The sequence below is a fragment of the Lutra lutra genome, chromosome 1, assembly GCF_902655055.1.
Source record: "Lutra lutra chromosome 1, mLutLut1.2, whole genome shotgun sequence".
Taxonomy (NCBI): domain Eukaryota; kingdom Metazoa; phylum Chordata; class Mammalia; order Carnivora; family Mustelidae; genus Lutra; species Lutra lutra.
Window position 1 is genome coordinate 206815001 of NC_062278.1, and position 25631 is coordinate 206840631.

General features: G+C 60.2%; 1 protein-coding gene across 6 annotated transcripts; it reads right to left on the reverse strand.

Annotated features, from left to right (window-relative positions):
- Positions 1-561: 561 nt before the first annotated feature.
- Positions 562-25278, reverse strand: PTH1R (parathyroid hormone 1 receptor). Of its 6 annotated transcripts, none has more exons than XM_047695559.1 (17): positions 25111-25278; positions 22842-22897; positions 20361-20482; positions 19744-19846; positions 10165-10267; positions 8147-8281; positions 6381-6491; positions 6159-6277; positions 5903-5997; positions 5508-5703; positions 4866-5019; positions 3236-3296; positions 2824-2890; positions 2498-2592; positions 1762-1903; positions 1609-1650; positions 562-1103 (listed from the first exon to the last, which is right to left on the reverse strand). In XM_047695559.1, exons 5-17 carry the CDS (start codon positions 10247-10249, stop codon positions 723-725), a joined length of 1683 nt encoding a protein of 560 aa, XP_047551515.1. In that variant the 5' UTR covers positions 10250-10267; positions 19744-19846; positions 20361-20482; positions 22842-22897; positions 25111-25278; the 3' UTR covers positions 562-722. The 6 variants fall into 6 exon arrangements, with proteins under 6 accessions (XP_047551515.1, XP_047551472.1, XP_047551481.1 ...); XM_047695516.1 differs by lacking the exon at positions 19744-19846 and adding an exon at positions 24823-24939 and having other exon boundaries at positions 22842-23012; XM_047695525.1 differs by lacking the exon at positions 19744-19846.
- Positions 25279-25631: the final 353 nt, after the last annotated feature.

A 25631-nucleotide genomic window follows, 5' to 3' on the forward strand; every position in this document is an offset into this window, starting at 1 on the left:
TGGCCTCGGCATGCCCCCTGCCCTCTCAGTCTGGTGACCAGAGACCTGTCAGATCCAAGGTGGGGGCTGGGGATCCTGTGTGGAGGTGGTCCCTGAATGCCCCAGCCCCCAAGGGACACAGCATGGCCACCAGACAGGAAAGAAGGGGCCTGGAACAGGGCCAAGGACCCAGGGACCTGCTGTTGGTCCTTGGCGAACAGTGAGGGGATAACAGGTGAAGAGTCAGCCCAGGAGCCAGGGCTCCCCCGCCCCACCGCCGCTGCCCCGGGGCCTCGGCAGGAGCATCAGAGGCGGCAGCTGGAGCTGGTGGCAGGGAGAGGCTGCAGCCCAGCTCCCACATGGTTCTGCTGGGCCCCTGTGTGACCCCAGCAAACGGGGGCCACTCTTGGCCTCTCCTAGGTCTTTCCTGCTGGACTGTGCCCGGACCCCAGGGACTGGCCCGTGGCCCCTGGAGCACCTCCAGAGGTGCAACCCAAGAACGTCTCCATGGCTCCCAACGCCCCCCACCCCCAGCCCCGGCCTCCCAAACCCCAGCTCAGACCACAGGAAGCTGCACACGGCTTCCTTTTCCCTTTTCTTTCTTTCTTTCTTTCTTTTTTTTTCTTTTCTTCCTCTTTTGTCTTCCCAGCCCTAGCCCTGAGCGGGCAACCGTCCAACCAGCCATCTCTTGGTCCGTCTGTCAGCCCTTATGCCCACGGGTCCAACCCTGGCTCAGTCCCTGATCACATGACCGTCTCCCACTCCTCCTGCAGTCGGGTTGGCGGCCGCTCCGGCGCCGCCGAGGCCTCCTCGTCCAGCCCCGAGCAGAAGCCATTGAGAAACCCGTCATCCTTGGGAGCAGCAGGTGGTGTGGCTTGGAGGGTCGGGGCCCCTGGCTTGGTGTGGCCGGGGAGTGGGGGGTGGCCGTTGGTGGCGGTGGTGGCGGTAGGCAGCAGGCGGGGGCTGAGGGGCAGGCCGAGTCCTGTGCGGGGGCCTACATTGGTCACACTCGTGTGAGACACCATCGGGCCGTAGCTGTAGCTGCTGCTCCCGCTGCGGGCCTTACGCTTTAAGTCCAGTGCCAGTGTCCAGCGGCTCCAGGATTTCTTGATCTCCGCCTGTACCTGCGATGGCCCAGAGGAGGCGGAGCGTCAGGTAGATCCCTCTGCCCCACGTCTCTCCTCCCCAGCCCCAGCTGTGCCTGCATGTCTGCCCCTATGACACTCTGCACCCAGTGGAACCAGAGGCGTGGGGTGTTACTGGAAAATTCCAATGCCAAGCAAAATCCTGTCATCCTCAGAACATGGTGCCTCACTGCAGGCAACCAACACACCCCGAGTCCACAAGGCTTGAATGGCCCCAGGGGTGGCTGAGTCGTTTGCTCCGGATTACGGAGCATTCAACCCGTGGGGCTGGGAAGACGCGGGCTCTGCCAGAGAGTGAGGAGCCCACAAATCCTAGCACATCCTGAATCATCTGGAAAGACTCTCTGCCTTCAGAATGTCCTCAGGGCTCTTCTCAGAGGAGCAGAGGAATCGGACAGGAGAATGAAAGGACCGGATTTGGGGAACCCTGGCCGTTCCGTGTCCCCCCGCCTTGTCCCAGGGCTGCTCCCCCTCTCACGCTTACCTCGCCATTGCAGAAACAGTATATGATGGCGACAAAAAATCCCTACGGACAGAGGTACATGGGGTCAGGGCCCAGAGGCTGCACCTGCTGCCCCAGCCCAGCTCCCCACTGCCCTCCCCCACCCCCCGCCAGGCATTGGCCAGGCCTGCGCACCTGGAAGGAGTTGAAGAGCATCTCGTAGTGCATCTGGACGTGCCAGAGCGTCCCTGAGACCTCGGTGTACGGCGTGGCCATGAACACAATGTAGTGGACACCGAAGAGCGGCATGAGCACCAGCGTGGACTTGAGCAGCTTCCTGGGCCAGCAGGGGTAGGCGGCTCAGCGACAAGCCGCCGCTCCCTGGAAGGCACCGTGCTATCCACACCCACCTGCCTGCCCCCAGCTCTTAGGCTCCAGGAGCCAAGAAGGGGCCTGCGGCTCTGGCCAGAGCAGAGGACAACCCAGTTAACCTGGGACAAAGTGTTCATAAGGGCCCTTGGGGCCTGCACCTGCTGGTCCCTCCAGGGGCACTCACTTCCCCCTGGCCTTCCCTCTTCACCCCGCAGCCCTTTCCTCGGAGTTCAGTGGAGCTGCCGTCCTCTCGAAGCCACCTGCTGCCCCCCTATCCCCTGGACTCGCTATAATCAGCTCTTTGAGGAGGGGTCTGGGTTTGCCCCCTACATCCCCTGCAGACCCCAGCCCTGAACGGCCCAGGTTGGCTCTGGGGTGGCCCCAGAGACCGGGGCAGATCCCACGACTGCTGGGTGAGGCTGGCCAGGGAGTCAGGAGCTGGGTGCTTCCCTCAACACAGGCTCATTCTTGGGCCCTCTGTCTTTATTTTAGTGCACGGTGCTGGGGTGTGATGACCCCGGTGTCCCGAGGAGCCTCGGGCCGGGTGGGCGCAGCTCACCGGTACTGCTGCCGCGTGTCACACCGGCCGGCATTGGTCTCCCGCAGCTTGGTGGCGAGCACCCGGACGATGTTGATAAAGAGGATGAAGTTGAGCTGTGGGAGGGAGGGAGGAAGGGCTGCGTCTCGAGGTGCACCATAGCAGGTTGGGGGGCGCGGGTCCAGGGACCCAGGGCCCCGCCCAGGCTTCCCCCACCACCGACTGGATGACATGGGGCTGTGGCGTTCCAACTCTGGGGTCCAGGGAAGCCCGTGCAGTCCCCGTCAGGGGCTGGTCACCAGCACCTGCGGAGCCGCCCCCACAGCCCTACAGCCACCCCTGCTCACCACGATGGAGGCCAGGATGGGCACCTGTATGATCCACTTCTTGTTCCCGGAGCTCAAGTCCCAGCACCTGGTGGAGGCCGAGGCATCAGCTCCCACCCCCGTGCTCCTGCCCCGGGCCTGCCCACAGAGTGGCCCCAGAGCGGGTCTGCTCTGACAACAGCTGGCGGGGATGAAGGACAGGGGGGTGTTGGGTGTGGCCAGGCCCAAGGCCCCCCTAAAACGTTACTTTTGAGGCAGCCTCCTGTGACCCTGAGAGGGCATCTGGCTGAAGGCTGGACAGAAAACCGAAGCTGGGTCCATTCAGGCCCAGGGCACAGGAAGCCCCTTCCCATGCTTCATGGAGGAAGAGGGTGCCAGGCGTATTTCTGACCTGTACCAGAACCCCGTGGCCCCCCTCTCCGCCGGGACCTACCCGGTGTTGGCCAGGGTGGCTCTCACACTGACCCACACAGCCACGAAGATGGCAGGCAGACCTGTGGGCGCAGAGCAGGTGGCGTGTGAGGGACTGCAGGTGGCACCCACGGTGTCTCTCCCCTCAGCACACCCTACCAGACCCATTCTTCTCATCCTCAATGACCCCCAGATGATCCCGTCACTGTCCCTGACCCCCCTCACCCTGGGCTCAAGGGCTGCTTGGTGACAGAGCCACATGCTGGAATGTGCTGCTCTGCTCCTCCCACAGCCTCCTCTTGGGGCTCCTACACTCGGGACCCACTTTAGCCCTCTGCCCTCATCTGGGTTTGGCATCTCCTACCCACGTGTGCAGACCTGCTGGAGGACCTCACTAACTTCCCCATGCCTGGTCCACTCCTCCCTTCCCTTTAGGCTCTGCTCTGGGAGTTCCTATGGGGAAGGGGCCTCGTATCAGCATTTTTCTATCCCAGCAGCCCCCATCCCCCCAACAACACACACACACCCAATTTGAAAGGTCCTAGCCCCATGGATGAGGCTGGGTGGAATGACAGTTGTCGTTCCAGTCTGAGTGAAAGCCACAGGGGAATCTCAGTGTTCCCAGGCCCGAGTCAGCTCAGATGACACATGGTACCTCTGAGTGAGCTCTACCTCTAGAAGGGAGCCCGGGTTCCCACCCTCCACCCCCTCACACTTTGTTCTGGGTCGGGTGCACCATTGGGAGGAGCAGGGTGCGACCCGTGTTTATGGTGGGAAAAAGAGCTGTGACCTTGTTGTGTCACCAAGTTCTGTTGCTCCAGATCTGTGTGTTTCCTGCCCACCCCGACACCCTCTAGCTCCAGAGTCCAGGTCAGTTCCTGGGACCAGGCCCAGGTCTCCCCCAACCCCGGGGCTTGCTGTGGGTGAGGTCAAGGTCAGAGTGTGTGCCAAGGGGCTGTGGGCTGTTGACCCGAGAGCTTCCGGGTGCTGAGTGCAGGGAGGGCTTCAGCCGCTGGGCCTACCCCTCTGCAGTCTGGCCAGTTGCCCCGGAGCCCAGCCAAGCTCTGGAGCTGCCAACAATAATGGACAATTATCGGTAACTCAATCCCGGAGCCCGTGGGGGAGGAGTGCAGAGCCCCAGCAACCCATTCTGCGGAGGGGCTGCTGAAGCCCTGACAAGGCCGAGAGCTCTGTGTCATGGCTCCTGCAGGCCGGGTGGCAGTGGCGTGGACAGCTCCACACGGTGAGGGGACTGGTAGGGAAACAGGGCTCACGGAGCAGGGAGTATCCCAGACCTCAACTCCAGCCCTAGCGTGACCTCCGACCCACCATCCCACTCTGATCCTGAGCTGAATCCTGGCCTGAGAGCACTCCCTACCTCTCCTGGCTGAGCCCCAGTGCCAGGTGAATCTGCCTCCAGGTGAGCCCCAACCCAGGGCTGAGCCCAGGGGTGAACGCTGACCGTGGCCAAGCCCTGGCACCTGAGCCTGGGACGGGGTCAGACTCAGAGAAGGAGGTGGGCAGGCCACCCACTGGCTGCCCCACGTCTAGGTCGGGAGAGGCCGTGTGAGTGCCTCACCCTTAGTGCCCCTTTGACCCTGCTGCCCATGGTCCCACCCTTGCCTGTGCCTCTGCCCGCCGCGCCCTCGTACCCCAGCCGAAGACCGTGAAGCCCCACAAGTACTTCTTCTCTGAGAAGAAGGCCATGAAGATGAGGCTATGCAGGTACAGCCCCTCCACAAGAATCCAGTAGTAGTTGGTGGCCAGGAAGTAAAGGAAGAAGGTCACAGCTACCCTGCAGCCCGCCTAGGAGAGCAGCTGGTGTCAGCCAGAAGGGCAGCCTGCATCTGGGGAAGTGGGGCGATGGGCTGGGGGATGGCTGGGGGCTGCCTATGAGACAAGACACGTCGCACTGGTCCAGCGGGGAGGCAGGGCCGGGCTCTGGTCAAGAGCGGAGCTGAGGAGCCCGAGGCAGGGGGAGGATGTTGCCAGGGGCAAGAAGGCACTGGGTTTTCGGGAGCGGTTGGGGCTACTGCGCTGAGACAGGAGTGCTAATACAAGTGCCAGGAGGGCGACAGTCACAAAGCCCTTGGCGGCAGGGCTGGGGAACTGGGCGGAGGAGGGGTGCGAGGGACCCGAGAGACCCCGTGAGGTGGCCGCGAGCGGCTGGACGCCGGTGATAGCAGGAGGCCAGCAGGGGGCGGGGGCGGAGCTGGAGGGGGCGGAGCTGGAGGGGGCGGGACGGCGCGGGGCGGCGCGGAGTCGGGCGCCGGCCGCGGGAGGGGGGCACTCACGTAGCCGGCGGCGGCTGCGGCGGGCGGCGGGGGCGCCTGGGCGATGGCGCGCAGCTCTTCCTCGGTGAGGCGCTCGGCCTCATCGAGCGTGGCGCCCGAGTAGAGCACCGCGTCCTTGACGAAGATGCTCACGGCGCGAAGCATGAAGGACAGGAATAGGTGCATGTGGATGTAGTTGCGCGTGCAGTGCAGCCGCCTGCAGGGCGCGCGACAACACCGTGGGTGGGGGCCCGGGGACATGCTGGGGGTGGTCGGGAAACCAGGCTGTGCGCGGAGCGGGGGAAGGGACGGGGAAGGTAGGGACGCCGGGCACCGCTGTGGGGTGCGCTGAGGGGAGGGCCGGCACCCCTCGGCCCCGCCCCCCCAACCCGGCCCCACCCCCTCGCCCTGCCCACCTGAAGTAGGCCAGGATGAGCACAGCCACGGTGAGGGAGGCCAGCGACACCGAGTAGCCCACGGTGTAGATCATGCCCAGGCGGTCAAACACCTCCTGTGCCGGTGGGGACACACCATCAGAGCCCTGGGACTCCGGTTAAGGGTCAGAGGCCAGGTTGAGGTGGCGGGAGGCGTCAGGCCTAGCTCAGGGGCCACCAGTGGGGTGGGGTGGGGTAACCTTATCCAGATCAGGGTGGGGAAGGGAAAAGCTCGCACCCGTTCACGAGTCTCATTGGTCAGGAACTTGACACACTCGCTGTAGTTGGCCCATGTCCGGTTATGCCCAGGCACCAGTTCCCAGCTGCCATTGCGATCACAGCGACGGTAGGCATGGCCTGCAGGCCCATGGGGAGGGTCAGGGCAGGCAGAAAGATCTGGAGCCCTGAGCTCCAAGTCCTGGCACCCCTGTAGTCCCCACCCTACTCCAGCCTGCCTTACCTTTGTGATTGAAGTCATAAATGTAGTCGGGACAGGGAACGGCCACCACCTCACCTGGTGCCCCCAGCGGCCAGCAAAGGATGTGGTCCCACTCGGGCAGGCAGGGGCGCCCTGTGCCCACAGAGACAGACAAGGTGGGGGACACCAGTCAAGTCCATGGTTAGTGACCCAGAAGAATGAACACACCTGTGGTCGCTGGCTCCCTCAGGGACAGGTGTACCCCAGGACTGGAGAACTCAGGCCTGGAGTGTTCTGGAGAGAATGTATTGAGCCTTACTACCTACTGTGTCTTGCATAGAATTGAATCCCTGGCCTCACAGAATTCACCCACAGTCCCTGTATGCAGGTACTGGCGCTGGCCCTATTTTCTAGATTGGATGGTGGAGGCCCAGAGAGGCATGTGATTTGCTGGGGTCATATAGCCCAGGGCCCTGCCCTCAGGTGACTCAGCCCCTGGCCAGGCCTCTCTCTTTTTCCTCTGCTCTTGGTCCCACCTCCAGGTGTCCCTGGAGAAAAGCAAGTGCCCAGACTCACTCCCTCAGCTGAGAATGCTCTCCATGTGACCCTTGCCCAGGATCCGGGGCTGGAGGCAGGAGGTCCAGCTTCCAGTCCCAGCTGGGCTCCCGAAGAGCTGCTGACCTCACCCAGGTGTCTACCTTCCTCACTTCTAGTTTCTTCACTGGGTAGCCAGGATTGACTAGATCAGCCCATGCTTCCGCCACCATCCCAGACCACCCTAAGCACCTGCTATGAGACTCCAGTGATCACTCGTAGGGGGAGGTATAATGCCCCAAATCGAAGTGGTAATTGTGGGATTTAAGACAGGGTGACATATCCCACCTGGGGACTCCAGCCTTACAGCAGAGATACTAAGTGACCTTGGAGGGTCCCCAGCCTCTGAATCTTCTGCCTTCCACTCCCCCACCCCCCAGCTCCCTATGTTCTCTCTGCAGGGCTCCAACCACAGGACTCTCCAGCCATCCTGGAAGGCTGCCTTGATGGCTGGACCCACCCCAGCTTGGTGAAAGGCTCTCTGTCCTGGGCACCATATTCCCAGCCCCGCCTGGCTAGGCCCACAATTCCCTCTGGTCCCTGGGGAGCCACAGGGTGACCACAGCTCCCAGATGTGGCCCATCTGGAATCTGCTGCCCACCCAGCCGGTTCAAACCGGCCCTGTGGCTGCAGCCTGGGCTCTGCGTTTGTCTCTCCTTACCTTCCTGAGGGACAACACAGCCCTGCATCTCCCTCCCACTCTTCTCTTCTCCCCTCCTTGTCCCACTGTCTCAGCCCTGCTGCTCCGTGGCTACCCTCCTCCCCTGATCTGTGTCTACAGCCCACTACCCTATGTGTTTGGGTGCACCTTCCTCTGACACACCAAGTCCCCGTCTCAGTTTATGCCTCCTGGTCCCCTCTCTGTCTCTCCCTGTCTTTGCACCTCTCCCTGTCCCTCTGTATCCCAGGTTCTCTGTCATCTCTCTCCATGGGATGGGCCATAGCCCTGGGTCTGCCCATGGGGGTAGCACGGGACAAGTTCTCTGTCCAAATCTCCTGGGGATCTGGTGCCGTCCAGCTGCCAGCCCTCTGCGCATGATACCTTGTGGGCTCTGTGTCCTCCCAGCCTCTCCCCTGCTTTCCTGGAGAGGGGGCAACAACCTCTTCCTTCCCACAAGAGCTGAAGAGCATGAGTTCACACAGAGGCCAGAGCGGCAGGGAGAGTGGGTCCCAGCCGGTCTCAGATGGATGCCCAGGAGGAAGCACAGACATACCTCGGTGCCTGCTGCCAGTGGGCACCTCCTTGTCCTCCTCGGACTCAGGGTAGAGCTTCCCAGATGCCTTCTCCTTCTTAGGCTTCCCTGATGTGGAGGCAGGTACCCATCCTTTGTCTGATTCCATTATGTCAGCTGGGGAAATCAGGGTAGTCATGGCTGTCAACAGTGCTGTGGCAGGAGACCCAGGGTACTCTCCGGCCTCCGAGGCACCCCATTTCTCTGGTGGGGTAGATCCCTGCCCAGGCTGTTGGGAGAGCTAACAGGTGAGAAAGTGCTTCACAAACTGTAAAGCTCTTGTTGGGTGCAGAAGTAGGCGGAGAGCACGGAGACTGTCTACAGGAGATCAACTGGGAGTGAACGCCGTGCGGGTGTGGGACCAGCTAGTGGGCTGAACGGTAAGTGTGGGCAAGACAAGGACAGAGGCAATGTGCTCCGACCCAGGCGTCAGAGCCAGAGCCCGTGCAGGAGGCCAGGGCCCCGCCAGGGGGCGCAGGGCAGAAGTGGACAGTAGGGGTGATGTTAGCAGAGGTTCAACAGTGAAAATGAAGCCTGGCCCCGGCACCGGCTCCGTGCAGCTCAGGAAGCTGATGGTGTGGACGACATGTGCAAGAGTGTGCAGGTGTCAAGGGTGTTCAGGCAAGTCTACCTACCTGTTCCCGGCCCTCGGATACTTGAGCTAGGAGTTCCCAGAGTCCACAGAGGGACCCTGGAGGCTCTCTGTCTGAGTTGGGCACGCCTTTCTCTCCATTAGAGAGCTGTTTGAGGTCTCTACCTCGCTGAAAAGTCTTCCTTGTTATCTGACTTGTGCCCCTTCAGTGGACAGCCTGAGCAGGGCCCCCTGCCCTCCCAGGTCAGGGTTTGCGGCAACAAAGCAAAGTTGAGTGCAGACACCCTCAGTTGGGCTAGAATGGCTGTGCCTGTTATCCTGCCTGATCCTGGGGCATTAGTAGGGAGGGGGGCAGCGGGACGGGGTAGAGCAGGAAGAGAGGGGCTCTATGAGGATGGGGTGTAGGGGGCGGAGGTGCCTCCGGGCTTCCACAACTAGGAAGAGCACTGGGTTCAAGACCAGAGTTCAGGGGCCCACCTGATCCCCAGACCCTGATGTGACTGGGTATGGAATCAAAGAGCCACCAGTGAGGCCAGTGTGGACAGGGCGGGGACTGCAGAGACCATGTGAATGCCTGTGACTATGAGCAAAGTCCGTGTGCTACAGAGTATGTCACTGTGTGCCCTTAGGTCCCCAGCATTCTAGGGGCCAGCTCCAGACAGGAAACTGCTCTCCTCGGCCAGTTGACGGCGCCTGGGCCTCTTCCAGATCGATGAGACTAATCAGACAGGCGACAGAGGCCTGGATGAGTGCTAATGAGCTCCCATCTCCGCTTCCAGGAAGTGGACTCAAGGAAGAGACCAGCTGGAGATGGGGCAGGAGCTGAGAAGGCAGCTGCCCCTCCCACCTTGACCTTGGCAGGGGTCCCTGAAGATGCTGCGCTGGTGTGCAGAAGCCCACCCGACCCCAGGTCAAATGCTCTCTCCCGGACAGTGACCATGACTCAGAGTCATAGATACCATCCCTACCCCTCTATCCTCCTCCCCGTCCAGTCCCATGGACCCTTGATTCCTCCGACCTTGGACACCTCAGCCTTGTCCTCTGACCAGGTGGCCTTCTTCAAAGATCTACTTATTCTTCTGGACCTGCCTTGGATACCTCCTCCTCCAGGAAGGGGTCCCAGTGTACCCCTCTCAGGGCTCCTGATTCTGTTGTGTCTTGCCAGATCTAAGCCCTCTGGGGCTGATTCGGACTGTGGCTGCCTTCCTACTCCCTGATCCCACCCTGGGAGGGAAGGCTCTGCCTTTCAGCCTGCTGACTTTGATCACAAGTCACCCCCCTTTTAAGTGGAAGCCCCCTCTCCTGGTGCCGGTTGGTTCTGCACCCTCATTGGGCCCCTCCCTCACTCTCTTGACCTCGCCCCCAGACCCTCCTCCTCTGGCCCCGCCCCACCCGGCTCCGCCCCCACCTGGCCTCTGCAGGACTTCTTTGAGCCGCTTCTGGCACTGGGCCTGGGCGCGGTGCAGCAGGAAGATCTGCTCCTCTTTGGTCATGACGTCATCTGCATCCACCTACCAAGTTGAACGTCAGACTGCAGGCAGGCCTTTCCAGAGCACTGGCAGGTCCCACAACCATCCCAGCCTCCCTGATGGATTCCCCCCTTTCCAAAGGCTCTGAGTCTAGAATTTGGGAACTCTGCCTTGTGTTGCTCCCATTTTACAGATGAGAAGCTGCGGCTCCGAAGGGTAGAGACTGTCCCACCAGGATATCCTCCTGGTGGGAGGGAGGGGGGATGTCCCCGGCCTGCCCGCTAGTAACCCTGCGGGCTACTATTCTCTGTCCAGTCTGTTCCCCAAGGGTACATGGGAAAGGGATGGAATGTCCCAGGATGGATCTTCACAGGATCCTGTCTGTTGGGGACCTGGTGGGGAGAGCGGGTGGATAAAGAGTGGTGAACTCCGGGGAAATAAACCAGGCCTGGATTCTTTCAAGCCCTAGTACCCTGGGGGACCTTGGAAGTCACCAATTTCCATCCTGGCCCTCTCCCCAGTCACTGCTTTCCCCAGTGAATGGTGAGTGCCTCAGCTGCTCCCACCCTTGCAGTCCCAAGAGCTAGAGGTCCGAGGAATTGCTGGCAAGTGGTCTGGTTGGGCAGGCACTCCTGTGCCGGCTGTGAGTGGGAATCACCCACATCTCACTGCTTATCTGAAAGCTCCTTCCCCTGAAGCCTACCCTGCGTTCTGACGGTGCCAACAGGCCTTCGCTCCTGCTGTTCCCTCCGGAATGTCCTTCCTTCTCTTCCTTCCAATCTGCACACCCCATGCACTGCCTGACACCCACCGGGATACACTGGCATCATTTTGACGAAGAGAACAAGAATATCATGGGCGTCGGGCGGGGGGGTCCTCACCCTGAACATGTGTTCCCCTGACTTAGAGCTCCAAGTGGGTCAGAGTAAAGGCAAGATCCTGCCCTGGGAACAGCTCAGTATGACCAAGGCTAGCCACTTCCATGAGTGTGACCTACAGAGACTACTACATCCCTCACATCCCCTTCCCCCTTAAGTGAGACTGAGTCCCCTCAGACACCTGGGGGCTGGGCCATGTCTGTCCCCTTAGACCCCTCAGTCCCACGGCAGAGTCTGGCCCCCTCAGACCCTCAACAGGCAGAGCTGCTGCCCGTCAGCCGTCCCAGGACCCGTCCCCTGTCTGAGTGGGGCATTGCAGGGCGGAGAGCCAGGGGGAGGCAGGGGAGGAAGGAGGCTGGGGAAGGGGCGGGCTGGCCGGGCGGGGCGGGTCAGGGAGCCTGGCTGCAGGGTGAAGTTAATTGACCCGCGTCTCTCAGTGCAGCAGCGAGGGCTTCCAGGGCCAAGGAGTCTCCAGTGGCTCCTCCAGGCTCGGGTTCCACTGGTTTCACTTAGCGGAGGCGCGTGCGCGTCTGTGCGTGTGCGCGCCGTCTAGAGGCCCGCGCTCACCATTTGGCCGCGGGTGGCGCGCTTGCGGTGGGGGGGGGGGGGCTGGGGGGCTGTCTCTGCGTCCTCACGTGAGGGACTGTCCAGCATGTACTTGGGGGACGTGAGCCTCAAGTGTCTGGGAACACGCGTGTGTACGTGGGGTTCTGGGCAAAGGTCGACGTGTGTGTGCGTCTGCCAGTGTGTCCTGCAGCTGTCCTTAGCAGGCCTGTCTGTCGGGGGTCTGTGCCTCTGCGTGTCTCTGGAGTCTGAGTTGCACCCTGAGATCTCAGCTGGCTCAGTGGCTATGGACCCCCACCCCACCCCAGGAAGGGCTGGAGCAGACTCCCATGTGTTCTATTCTCCCCCAGCTACAGCAGATTGGGCCAGAAGTAGCCTCACCGGATGGGGCTTGTGGGGGAAGAACTGGACCTGCCCTAATCCAAGGGGCTCTGGCATTGCGGATCCAGGCTGCTGAGGAGTCTGGTCCCCGTGTAGCTGCCCTGCTCACTTGGACCCATGATCACTCCCCTTCGCTACCATTTCCACCATTACAGCGAGTACCTCCATCAATAACCACCACCCGCCATCACCACCACCACCGTCATGACCTTGACTAACCACACCAAACACAACCATCACCATCCCCTATCATCACCACCACCTGCACCAGCACCATTCCCACCATGAGTACTAACTACCATTACCAGCATTATAACCAGCATCACCACCATCCCAACCATCACCACCACCAGTGCTGTTGCTACCATGATCCACACCCCCACCACAGGTATCACCACCCCCTGGATCACCACTATCACCAGCGCCATCGAAGGCAACATTAACACCATCACTGCCATAACCATTACTGCCACCAGCCCCATACCCACTGTTGGTACCACCTCTGGCGTCCTCTGATCCTTACTCCCTCACCACGGTCCCGTCCCCACCTCTTCTCCTGCCCACCTCCATCTCTCTCAAGACAAACAGATACTGCACCGTATTTTTTCCAGTTGATGGAAAGCTCCTGAGTGACTGAGGCTTCTACCAGTCTCCAAAGACTGGCACACCAGCCCTCCCAGTAGACAGACTGGTCCACTGATGTGGCTGAAGGCAGGCAGTCATGGATTGAAAATGGCCCATTTGACAGATGGACAGAGGGACAGGTGTGCTGGCTGAGTGATGACCAGGAACTAACACACACACTCAGCATCTGCCTGCTGCTCTTGGCTTTACCTCTCTGGGGCCAAGAGGAGGTACCCACTGTTCTCTGGAGTCTGGTTTCCATGGTGGGGCTGGGAATGCCCAGGGGAAGGGAAGGGATGTGCCTCCAGCACCCCCATGGCCCCCAAACTCCTCCATTCCTCCAAAGGGACGGAGACCCCATCTCTGGCCTCCCTGGACTTGTAGGACCCACTTCTCTGTCCCCCAGTGACGGCACACTGCAGCAAGAGGAGTCTAAGCCAGAGTCCAGCAAGCACCTACCCAAGGAAAGGAGGGCAGTTCTGCACCAAGTTCATTTCCACTTGCCTTGAAGGGCAGCTCCCCTGCCTGCAAGGTCCCCCTTCGCCACCCCGCTCCAGCTGCACCCTGTCCTCACCTAGTAGATTCTGCTAGCCAGCACTGGAGCTTGAGGCCCATTGCCACCTCTGACTGGCTCTGTGTCTAGGACAGTTGCTTAACCCTTGCAATCAGGATGATCCAAAGGCTGTTGGTGAGGTTCAGTGAGAGCCTGGGCATGGGTGGGGGTGGCGCAGAGCTGGTGGCTATAACTGTTCCCGTTAGCGGTAGTGACAGCATCAGATCATGGCTCTCCTATTCTGGCATTGGGAACCTCTCCTTCTGGGCACTGACAGTGGCCCCAGGCCGCAGACCTAGAGTGGCAGGGGGAGAGTGGGGAGATCACCAAGTCCAGGGGGCCACAGTGAAGGGTGGAGGGAAGTGGGACTCCAGGAGGGTGGGGAGCAGGGAGTACAGGAGGGCCTACTGGGTGAAGTGTGCCTGATAAACTTTTGGGAAGATCCAACCCAGACTCCCAGTAAGAGTCCAGGTCACTGCCAGGCCCCCTGGGCTTGGGGGCCAAGAGAGCCCTTGATCTGTCTCTGCCCTGACTGGGGAGGTCCCGTGTCCTGGGGTTGAAAGGGGGAAGTGCCGGCAGCTGATCCTCCTCCTGGCCTGGTGACTCTGTCTGCTGCTCCCTCTCCCCACTATGCCCCTCTTCCCCTTCCTTAGCAGAGTCCAGGTCTCTCTGGCCCAGCTCCTGGTGCTAAGAACTCAGGCTTGCATCAGTTTACATCCAGAGAGCCTGTGGGTCTTGGGTTTTGGGGGCAAGGGCTGAGGGACCCAGGGCTGGATCATGGCCTGGGGTCACCCACCACTCATGGGGCCACCCAGCCTGGCACCAGCTGTTCTGAATCCCCCCTACATCCCTCCTATGGCCTTGGGTTAGGGCTCGGCTTCAGTGTTCCTCGCTGCAGCACACTCCCCATGTTGAACCCCCCAACACAGAGCCTCCCTGTGTGCACAAGCGTGCACGGTATGCTGTTTGTGAACGTGCAGGGGGTGGGGCGATGTCCTGACCTCGGGCCCGAGCGGGGAGAATAGGGACAGGGGGTAGCCTGGGAGCAATGAACTGGTGTCTGGGGGTTCCAGGCAGAGTGCCGGTGAAGGCTGGAAGCCAGTCTGTTATTTACAAACATAGAAGCTGCTGTCCCAGGGAGAGAGTAGTGTGTGGTCAAGAGGCCCGGATGTGTTTCTCATTTCTTGAGTTCAGAAGCTCAGACAAAGAGAAAAGCCATCTGCTCACTACCCCTCCCCTGCGGGGGCAAGTAGCTCTTTCGACCTCGGCTCGCAGGGAAGCCCCATGGAGGATGGTGTCCGAGTTGGGGGTGGGAGCGGTGTTGGCAGTGGGGGTGAGGACAGGGGGGAGGCAGCATGAAGGCTGCTGATGGTGATGGAGGTGTGATGGGGACAGTGGTGGTGGAGAGAGCCAGTTCCACGCCACTGACCAAAGGAGGGCCACTCCTCTCAGTTTTTCTCCTAACTGCCAAATTCCACACATATGCTGTCTGTGATCCCAGACATGCCTACATTCTCCTCCCCAGCAAAACTCAGAAGGAAATACAAGGGCTACTTCTTCAGCGGCCGACACCTCTGCCTTTGGGAAAGGGGCTTCTTCCACTAGATGCCGTTAGCCTCGAGATGCCCTCTTGGGTCATCTCATCCATCCCTCTTCCCGGGTTCCTCCTGGTCCCCTGGGGGAAGGCGGCTGTGGGCTTCCCACTCACCTCCAGAGAAAGCGGACCTGCCTGGTATCCAGCCATCCCTTCTGCCTGTTGGTGCCAGCCACGGACCCTGGCACTTTATCCCCATCTCCTTGAACTTCCACCACATCCCCATCTTACGAATGGGGACACTGAGGCTCAGAGTCACAGTTAAAGAGAGGCAGCAGCCCAGGAGAAAGGACACAGCCCCAGGAACCCCTGGTGCCAGCCTCAGTCCCAGCGTTCCTGAGTCCTCCTGAACCCTCCTGAACCCCATCAGGCAGTCGCCTCCCAGCAGGGCCTGGGAGGCAGGCTGCTAAGGGGGAATTCAGGTGTGGGGGCAGACAGAATGGGGATGGCACGGCGATGCTGGAGGTGATGGCATCTGGTGCTCAGCTCTAAAGGGACAGGGGACAGTGGCGCCCTGTGGTTAGCAGCTAGGGGAGGTGTACCTCCAGAAAAGGCAGAAGGAGTAAACCTCAGCTCGCAGGGGACCCCCTCGTGACCTCCTGGCCTTCCTGCACCTCTTCTCCAGGTTCCACTACTGGGACCTGGGCTGGCACCCCTCGTCGTCTCCCGTGCCAGCTGGCTAGGGACTGCTCCCCGCCCCTTGCTGCCCTCTGTCTGTCCGGCTGGCCCAAGCAGGCTGGGACGGGCTCCCTGCCGGGGACACTCCTGCCCCGCCACTGCTGACAAGTGCTGACTTTTCCTCCCCCTCTCCAGGCCTTCCTGAACAGGCTGCCTGTGTTCAGGGCTGGGAGGGGCTGGGGGGGGGGAGGCACTAGTGACGCCTCTCATCCTGGCCAGCGTGGACGCCTTCAGGGCAGGGATGGAGCCTAGGATGGCGGAGTTGGCTGCTGGACCCACTGGATCTTCACGGGCTGCCTCTACCTGGCCTGCAGGGACCAAGGCCCGCAAAGATAGGATGGCCTAACCCACCCGTATGCCTGGTCAGCCGGAGTAAGATCCCGCCAGGTCTCACCGTCGCACGAGGCCGGTCCCGGAATTGGGGTTCTTTAGGGTTTGGACGTTTCCAAATGTCTTTGTGAATCTGAGGTGAGACCCTGCTCTCTTGCCCAGTCACACTGCATTTTGCAAACCACTTCAGTGGGTCTGCAAACCCCCCACGCCACGCTTTCTTAATCCCAGGGACTCTCTCCCTGAAAAAGCTGCCTTCCGGTGTGGTGGCTGGACCAGGGAGTGTCCCCAGAAGGCCCACAACAGGAATCTGGGGGAGGCCGCTTGACGCCTCATTAAAACATTCCGAAGAAACCCAAGTTCCCGGGAGGGCTCGGCCCCCCCTCCTCCCGCTCTGTCCACAGGCAGTTCCCAGAGCTGGGGTACGTGGGGGGGGGGGGTGTTTAAGGGCAGGTGATAGAAAAACCTTCAACAAATCAATACAAAAATGACAAATAACCCATAGAAAGATAAGTAACGACTCTGGACAAGCTCTTAGAAGAGGGACAATAGACCAACGGAAAGTCAAGAGCTCACCGGTAATTGGCAAGAGACACCATTTTTCGCCTGTCAGAATGGCAAAGGTGGCACTACCCTATGAGACAGGGTTGTTGGGGGAGACCCTCCTGCTCACTGCTGGCATTGTGAGTAGCAACCCTCACAGACAGGCTTTCTAGAGGGCAGTGCGGCCGTGTCCAGTAAAATAAAAAACGTGATGTGCTTCAGACCCAGCATGACCGAATCTAGAATACCCTACAGGAAACCGTCACGCAGGGGCACAAGATGGCATTTCCAGGAGCTTCCCCGCCACCATCTGGAAATCACACGCACGCACACACAAAAAAGTATGCAGGAAAGATCTAGAGGTACCTTTGTAGATTTTGGAATACTATGCGCCATTAAAGAAAACAGATCTATATTTACTGACAAGAGATCTCCAGGACACACTTTTGAGTAAAAAAAAAAAAAAAAAAAAAGCACACGGCCGAACCTTACCTACAGACAGATACCGTTCATTTAACGACACACAGAAAACAACAGAAAAGACTGTCCTGCTCTATATGGACACAAAAATCTTTGGGAAGATTTGGTATCTTTTGGAAATAAACAGAAAAAGGTCTGGGAGGATATCCCCATCCAGAGTGTTAAAAGTGGTTTTTTCTACGGGGCACTTGGGTGGCTCAGTGGGTTAAAGCCTTTGCCTTCGGCTCAGGTCATGATCTCAGTGTCCTGGGATTGAGCCCCGCATCAGGCTCTCTGCTTGGCAGGGAGCCGGCATCCCCCTCTCTCTCTGCCTGCCTCTCTGCCTACTTGTGATCCGTCTCTGCCAAAGAAATAAATAAAATCTTAAAAAAAAAAAAGTGGTTATTTTCTAGAGGAGCACTGGGACTTGGGTGTCATCAAGGATGAATTCTGTTTAATCTGTATTATATGACTCTTTTATGAGAAAGAACATATTCAAGTATTAGTTCAATTAAACACAAGAAAATAAAAGTAAAACAACAGAAGGATTTTATGAAAGAAAGAAACAAAGAAACAAAGGAAGGAAGAAACAAAGAAACAAAGAAAGAAAGAAAAAAAAGAAAAGGAAGCAAAATTAAAAAAAAACCCTGCAGTGGGACAGGAGCTCTCCTGTCAGCACGATTCCCTCCCTCGCTTTGGAGGAAGAAACTCGGTGTGAGAGTGAGAAGACCTGGGTTCAAGTCCCACCTCTGCCACAGGAACATCAGGGCCTTTTCCCATAAAACGGGTGGGTGAAAGGACGTATTGAGAAAACATTTTATGACGGTTTCTAGCCCAGAATTGGGAGGACAGTCATTGTTCAATACATGGTGGTTCTTTCTGGTCTTTAAAAGAGGGCGGGTGGCCACACTGGCCCCGGAGCAGGGAGGGGCCCCCTATACTCTCAGCCGACCGCAGTCCTTTCTGAGTCGGACCGGAGGTCACATCTCTACGCTCAAGGCCACCCCCCACACAGACCTGCTTCTTCTCCCACTGCAGTTTCTCCTTTACATGTGTGTGGCTGGGGGCGTCCTTAGGTGAGGCACCTCCAAGGACAAGACCACCTGTTCGCTCCCCTACTCACAATCTGTGCGTCCATCCCCTCCTTCAAAATTCAGCCCACAGCTACTATTCCTTGTAAGGACAAGATGGACTGGCTAGCTGAGTGTGGCCACAGCCGGTGTCCTCCAGCAGGACGCTCTTTGGTCCCGAACCCTGAGGTCTCTGGAGGTGTGAGCCTGCTCCTGGGGCTGCTGGGCAGGCAGCACACAGGTTTGGTGACAGGGGCTATCGGCTGAGTTTGGTGGGGTCAGTGGGCATCAGCACAGATCTGGGTGTGAACGGCAGCCCCTGGGTTCAAAAGCAGAAACTGGCGGCTGTCAGTTCTCCCGCTGGTTCCTCTTGAGCCCAGGGGAGCACACAGGGTATGGGGTGATCCTCTGCCACATCCTCTAGCTGTAAACCCAGGGAAGGTCCAGTGTATACACGGCCTGAACCTCTAGACACTGACACCCCATCAAGGTCTCAGGGCAGACCCCCGCCGTGGTATCCCTCCCTCCAGCCCGGCCTTCAGACCTGAACCATGGCTAAGGGAGGCAAATTCTTTGCACATGCCTCAGCTTCCCCAGAAGTCAGTGTGGGGCCCTGGGGTGGCCCATGACCCCCTCCCCATGGAGACACGGGGCTTAGCACTAGGACCGGCGTGCAGTACAAAATGATCATAGGGATTGTGTGCTCCAGATTACTTTAAAAATGGGAACGGCAGCAAAACCTTTTTAGAGGGTTGTGGGAAAGATAAAACTAATACTGTAAGTGCTTGGGACAGTGTCTGGCAAGTAGAAAGCACTAAAAAAGCATTTATTAAATAAAAATAACAATAGACCTGGGGGCACATGTGTTCACAAATGCACGCGTGCACACACACACACGTATGCACGACTATGCTCCTGCAAGTCACGTGAAGACCCAATGCTTCGGACACGTGTGTCTACAGGGGACACACGCTCACACTGACCTAGAGAACAACCTATGCAGAGTCCCAGCGAGCCCCGCTCTGACACACAGACAGCTCTCAGCACACTCATGCCCATTGTCCTTCCTGTCTATCCCAGCCTGGCCCAAAGGGAGGGTGGGGAAATGGCTCCAGGTCCTTGCATGTACATTTGCATGAGTCTTTGAGCCTCAGTTTCCCCATCTACAAGTCCTCGTATGGGGTGAGGTCTCTGGCTTCAGGGAGCCAGGGTGGCGAGGGCACGGGCACCAGGGAATGGGGCATGTTGAGGTCCCGGAGGAGAAGAGAGCCTCACTCAGGGGATTCTTAGGCAAAAGTTCTTGCTGTTTTTTACAGATAGGGAAACTGAGGTGTGGAGGATAGCCCCGGTCCTATGGGCCTTAGAGCTGGAGGAATCCCAGAACTCCTGCCTTCCCGCCTCAGGTTCTGCCTGGGGTGGAGGGGGTGGAGCTGGTCAGGAGAAGGGGGCTGCATGGCTGTCTGCTCGTTTCTCTAGAAGGCAGAAGCCCCCACCTGGGAGCTACTGGGGAGGAAGAGGGGCCTTGAGGTCAGACATACAGGCAGACAGCCTCCTCAGCTACGGGCTAGTCCCGTCTGATTGACTCCCCAGGTCCTGGCCCCCAGTTTCTGGCCCAGGAGGAAAAGGATGCTTTCCTCCATACCTCCAGTTCTTGGCTTCTGCCAGTGCCTACTTTTCTCTGCTATTCTTGGTCTGTCTACTCCTGCTCTGAGAAGCTCTCATCTCCACCCCCCTTTGTCTCTTTTCTCTCTCTTGCCTTATCTCCCAATCTGCCTCTTCTTCTCCCTCTGGTCTCCCTCTTGGCTCTGCTCTCAGGAGAGTATACATGGGGGTCCCTCACTCACCAGAGTCCCCCTCCAGCATGTTTCTCCTGGAGGAGTGTTCTGTGAGGTCAGTCCCCTTCAGGAGACCTCCATCCTTCTTCCGTGCCACACCACAGCCGCCTCCCTGGGCAAGGGCGTCCACATGTTTGCATGCATGTGATCGTGAGAGCTGGAGGGGACCCCTAAATCCTATCCCCTGCCTGGGTGATTCTGAGCTCAGACCCACAGCCCTGTGTCCTGGGTGGCAAACAAAACTTGCAGAAGACACAGGCCCAGGAACAAAGTCTGTGGGACCCTACATCAGGGCCAAAGCCCAGGCTACTGCTAGATCACACTGTCATCCCTAAAGGGGACACAGCCAGAGTAGCGGTGCTCACAGAAGCAGAAGATAGAGGAACCCCAACCACAGATTTCCAGACCTGGGATCCCCAACCCAGGCTTCAGAACTAAGACGACCATAGGCATCAGGAATGAAGTCCAGACACCCCAGAGACAGCAGGCACCCAAGCTCTCTGGTCTGAGGCGACGCTCATCCAAAGTTCGAATTACTCAGGGAACCTAGACTCTGTGCCCTGGACCCACCCAGGGACCACAGAGCAAGCCCGCAGCCTGTTCTGGAGTGCGGGCGAGGGACTTACCAGCGCGTATGCGGAGCTGAGCACCGGGCAGCAGAGCAGGAGCGCCAGGCCGGGCGCGATCCGGACGGCCCCCATCGCCACCGCCTAGGGCCCGTCCCTCGGGGCAGCCGCCGCCGCCGGCCCTGGTGGTGGTGGTGGTGGGGTACAGAGCTGCGTCAGGCCGGGCTGTCCCGCCCACGCCCGGGCCTAGGGGACCCCGGAGGCCAGGCGGCCCGAGGCCCCGGGGCCCGGCGCGGGGCCCATGTGCCAAGGGCTAGCGAGCGAGGGAGCGCAAAGGAGAAAGAGAGGGAGGGAGGAAGGGAGGCAGCCGGGGGCCGGGCGGGCGGCGGGCGGGCGCCGAGCGCTGCGGAGCTGCCCGTCTGCCTCGGAGCGGAGAAATCACATCCATATGGCCGGGCCCCCCGCCCCCGGCCCGCCCCCCGCCCCCCCCCACCGCGCCGCCTTTTCTGTCTTTTTCTTTTTTTCTTTTGGGGAACTGGGAGCTGTGGCTTCGCCCCACGCCCAGTGGGGGAGGGGTCGGGGGAGGGGTTGGGGTCGCGGTCTGCGGGGGGCGAACCGGGCTGTTATTTTTAGCTTCGCGGCTAGCTCAAGGACAGGAGGGGGGGCGGGGCGGGGGGCGCGTTTTGAGCAGCTCGGGGCGTGCAGCTTAGGGACGCGATCCCAACTTTGCAACGACACTGAGCCCTTCGGTGCTCGGGCCGCCAGCTCTCTGCTCCTCAGCCCCCTCGGACCCATCCTGTCCGCGGCCGCTTCCCGAATCCTCTCCCCATCCTGGGCGGGAGCCCCGCCTGCGCCCGCGCGGCTGAAGCACGCCTGCGGCCGGGACGCTCTGCCTGTCGGCCTGTCTGTCAGTCCGTCTCTAGCTCCCCCAGCCTTGGCCTCCGTTCTTCCAGCAGCCCCGAGCTCCGTTTCGGTCACTCCCTCGCTCCCTCCCTCCCCTCCCCCTTCTCTCTCTCTCTCTCTACGAAAACATTTGCAAGTTTCCAAAAAAGCCACGGAGCCGAGCGGCGCGGGGCTGGCGGCTCCACCGGGCTCCGAGGAGGCGCCGCCGATTGACACCGAGACGGACCAGCCCGCCCACCTCGGCCAGGCCCGGAGTCACCCCTACCCAACGCCGCCGCCACCCCCTCCCCGGGGCGCCGGCCCCCCGACCCCGACTTACTCCGAGCGCGCCGCCGCGGCCCCCGCTTAGCCATGGATGTCGGGGACCCCCCGACAGCCTCCCCAGGACAGCGCCCCGTCCGCGGCCCCGGGGGCACTTCATGGGGCTCTCGGGATCCCCTCTGGCCGGCCTGGCCTCCAGCGCCCCCCGCCCGGCCGCCGCTCAGAGCCGCCGCCCGCCGCGCGCGTCCCTCGCCTCGGCGTCTGCCGCTCCCCCTCCCCCCGCGGCCGGGCGCCTCTTCCCTCCCCCGCGCCCTCCCTGGGCCCCTCCCGCCCCCGCCCCCCCCCCCCCCGCGCCGCCTCCGCCACGGGTGTGCGGAGCCGCCGAACGGAGCCCGCTGCCCCTGCCCCGGGACGTTTCTCTAGAGGCCGCGCCCCGGGTCGCCAGCGGCGGGATGTGAGTGTGGAGGGGACGGGGCCAAGGGAGCTCTGACATCGGGGCCCGGGAACGGAGCCCGGGACGCTGCCGCCGCTCCATTCTCTTCTCCGGGAAGCACAGACGTTATTTTTTCTGATCGGCCTGCCGGGGCGGGTGAACAGGGGCCCTCAGCCGCGAAGCAGGACCTCTTCACTGGAGGTACCCCGCGCGCCCCCGGCCACGGCGCTGTGTGTGCGCCCGCGCAACTCCCGCTCGGGCTGGACCGGGGTCCCTAGGGAGGCTGCTGGGCCCCCAGCCCCGCGCCCCGCTCCGCCGCCACCGCCCTCCTGCCCCGCCCCGCCCTCGCCTGGACCCCCAGCCTCGGGAACTCCCGAGTGGGTAGGTCCGCAGTGCTCTAGACCCGCCCCTGCCCCTGCCCGCGAGGGCTCACGTCCCTCTCCCACCCTCCCGAGTCTCTCCCCGGGTCGGGGGTCTCTCAGAGTCTTCGACCCTTCCAGACGCCTGCCCCGCCTCCCCAGCTCCGCCCCGGAGTCCGCCGCTCCAAGTCGCAAGACCCGGGGCTCAGCCGGGACCCCCGCTCCCGAGGTCCGCCTCCTTCTCCACCCCCTCACAGCCCCAAACACTCCCGGCGGGCGGGCTCTGGTCCACTCAGGACCCTGAAGTTGGGGGAGGAGCGGGAGGAGTCTTTGGGGGCAGGGGCGGGGTGGGGCGGGGTTACGTGCTCCGCCTCGGGAGGGGACGCTGTTAGCGCTTAGAGGAAGGGGTCTGAGACCCCAAGTCCGCCACCTTTCAGGATCACGCAGAGAAGCTGAGATGCTGGGAAGGCCTGGGATGCCTGGAGCCGAGGGCTTTCAAGGATGGTCAGGAGGAAGCTAATGTGACTCTTGGGGCCGTTGGATATATTATCTGGGCTAAGTGGCAGTCCCTGCTCACCCACTTACCGGTTGTGTATCCTGGGCAGGACGACTTCCTGCTGTCTGGGCCTCAGTTTCCTCATCTGTAAATCGGGGACTTGACCAGCTGATTCAAAGGGCGCTTTTAACTTTACTGTTTTAGTGCTGCGGAGTGTGGGTGTCCAGACCCATGGGCTCTGTGGGCTCCCCAGACTCAGCCTGTGGAAATTGAGCTCCTCACAGCCCCCAAACCAGCCCCCACCCCATCTCAGGGATGGTCCCTACCCTTCATGTGAATGGATCTGCAAGCCTAAGGCCTAAGGCCCCTGGAATCCAGCTCTAGCCAGCTTCTCTGGCAGCCCACCTTCTTCCAGGCCCAAACCCCACCCATCTCCCATACGCAGTTGTCTGCTTCCCTATGAGTCTGCGGCCACATCCTCCTCTGTGCCCCACTACTTTCAAGTTTCTTGCCCAGGTGATTAAGGACGATGCTGTCTGAGGCAGTTTCCTCCAGAGGTGACACTCCCCAACAGGTATTGTCCTCTTGACTCCCGGCCTGCTCCCCATGTTCACTCCCCTGCCCTTGCCTTTGGAGTTTACTCTGCTGGGATCATGGTTCTCTGCCTGGTGTAAAGAACATCCCTCCCTCTTTTTTTGTGTGTGACTCCATCTCTTCCACTACTTGCGGGGGCTGTGATTTGGGGGCTACCCCCTGTGGTGTGTGGATTACTTGGGAACAGGGACAGAGGATCAGGTACCCAGAGAACATTTGTGGTTCTTCAGTGTTACATTTTGATGGTCTCTGTTTTATGTCTCTGTTTCCAAGCCATTCTACTCTGTTTTATGGCTTTATGACTGATCACCCCTGCCCTGTGGTGATAGGAAAAGAACATTCACAGAGTCACTGGGGCAACTGGGGTAAAACTGGGGACTGATGTAGGGAGTCCTCAGATCCGATACCGGAAAGCTTGAGATTGGGAAACAAACAGTATTTGTAGTGGGGAGGACCGGGGTGGAGGGGTGTGGGTAGGGCTGCAGAGAGGGGTCCAGTGGGCTGTGAGGCCCTTAAGGGTGCTCTTCTAGCTGTAACGCATGTGCCTCACCCCAGAGGTCCCTGACGGATATTCCAGAACTGTTGGCTGAGGCAGATACCCTAAGGCACCTCCTGGCCCCTGGTTAAAGTGCCACCATGGGGACTGGGTGTCACACATTAACTGGTAGCACCCCAGTGCCTGGCAGAGCCAGCCAGCCTTTTTGTCAGACAAGCCCCAGGGCCCCAAGGGTCAGTTTCTGGTCAGTTTCAGGTTAGTTTCAGGACATTTGAAAAGGCCTGATTGGAGGGAAGGAGTCCCCTATGGGGACACCCATCTGTAATGGGGACCTAGGAGGAAGAGCCAAGATCCCTGGAACTCAGAGCTGGAGCAGGATCTGGGCTCTGGCCCAGTGGCCCTAAACTGGACTCTGCTGCTGTGAGTAGGGGTCTGGCCAAGCTATACAGACCCTAGAGCCAGGGTGGGCCCCAGACTCAAAAAGGAAAGACAGAGGCTCAGCTCTCAGCCCTGCAGCCTGGCCTCAAGACCCTCAGAAAACCCCTTGTCCCATTCTGGGGATTCTCTGGAAAAACTGGCCTGTAAACCCTCAACAGTTCATCTCCCATCCTTAGCCCCAAAGTCAGCTTGAATCCCCATCTCAATCCTAATCCCATCCTGAGCCCCCCCCCCCCCACCCCCAATGTGGAGACTTTATCCCAGTCTGACCTCTAATCCCTGGCTGAACCCTGACCCCAGGCTGAGCCTCCACCAAGCCTTAATCCCAGACCTCTCTCTGGTTCCAGGCCCCTTTGGAAGCTTTTCAAGGCAAGGGGCTGGTAGGGGAGGGGATGGCCAGGCCATCAGTGAACCGAGGTGCCACTTTTATAGCCATTTCGGCTGCTCATAAACACCCCCCACCCAGATGAGTCACTGGAGGCTCCCACAGCAGCTGGTCGGGCAGCCCCCTCCCCTTGCAGCAGGAAGCCTGGTTTTCTCACCTCTCAGGAAGGCCAAGGGAGGGAAGCTGGGGGCACAGGGGGCCGGGAGGCTCTGTCCGAGGCAGGGAGCACTCCGGGGGCACCTGGAGGTGTGGGCTTCCTGTCACAGACTCCCTCCTACAGTAACGCCAGAACCACAGACATCCCCATGCAGGCATGCCTTGTGGGCCCCACAGCGTCACACAGGTACACACACCCACACCCACACACACACAATGGGGTACTGTGGCCTTGCTTTGCCCCTCCCGGCTGCATTCGCGTCCCAGGCTTGCCTTGGACCCCACTCACCTAGAGCCCACAAGGTCTTCCAAGCAGGGCCTGGAGACTCAGAGCAGGCTCAGGTTGGCCATGGAGAGGCCATGGATGGTTCTAGCAGCTTCTGGGGCTCAGGCCTAAGCAAGGATTTTGCCGCCGCTAGGGACAGGAAAAGGCCTGAGTGAGAGCTTTTGGTTGAAAAGAATAATTAGTTATTTTTTACCAAGCCCTGCACCAGCCCAGGACTTTGTCCCAGACCCCTAGTGGGGGAGAAGAGGCAGGTCCAAGTGTTCGGTGCCCTGAGCTGGGCCCTCCCCACCTCCATGGGTGTGCTTGACAGGTGCCCAGGCCAGCTTGGTCCCTCCAGTGGGGGTGTGCCTCAGTGGTCCTCTCCTGGCCTCACCAAGCCTGTCTCCAGCTAACTCTCCTTCTATCTATTCCTGTGTCCCTGTCTGCCCTTCCTGGCTTTTCCATGTCTTGGAAATTTCAGGCCCCATGAGGTATGAACACAGCTACTATGAGTGATTTCATTCATATTTGGGACACCTGAAGAA

What these genes read in the sequence shown, in the direction of transcription:
- PTH1R (XM_047695541.1), bottom strand. Translation starts at nt 20,435, where the DNA reads ATGGGGGCCGTCCGGATCGCGCCCGGCCTGGCGCTCCTGCTCTGCTGC. An exon ending in CCATCCTGGCCTCCATCGTG is followed by an intron (nt 2,593 to 2,823) that starts GTGAGCAGGGGT and finishes TCCCTCCCACAG; the next exon opens with CTCAACTTCATCCTCTTTAT. An exon ending in GACACGCGGCAGCAGTACCG is followed by an intron (nt 1,904 to 2,497) that starts GTGAGCTGCGCC and finishes CTGCTGGCCCAG; the next exon opens with GAAGCTGCTCAAGTCCACGC.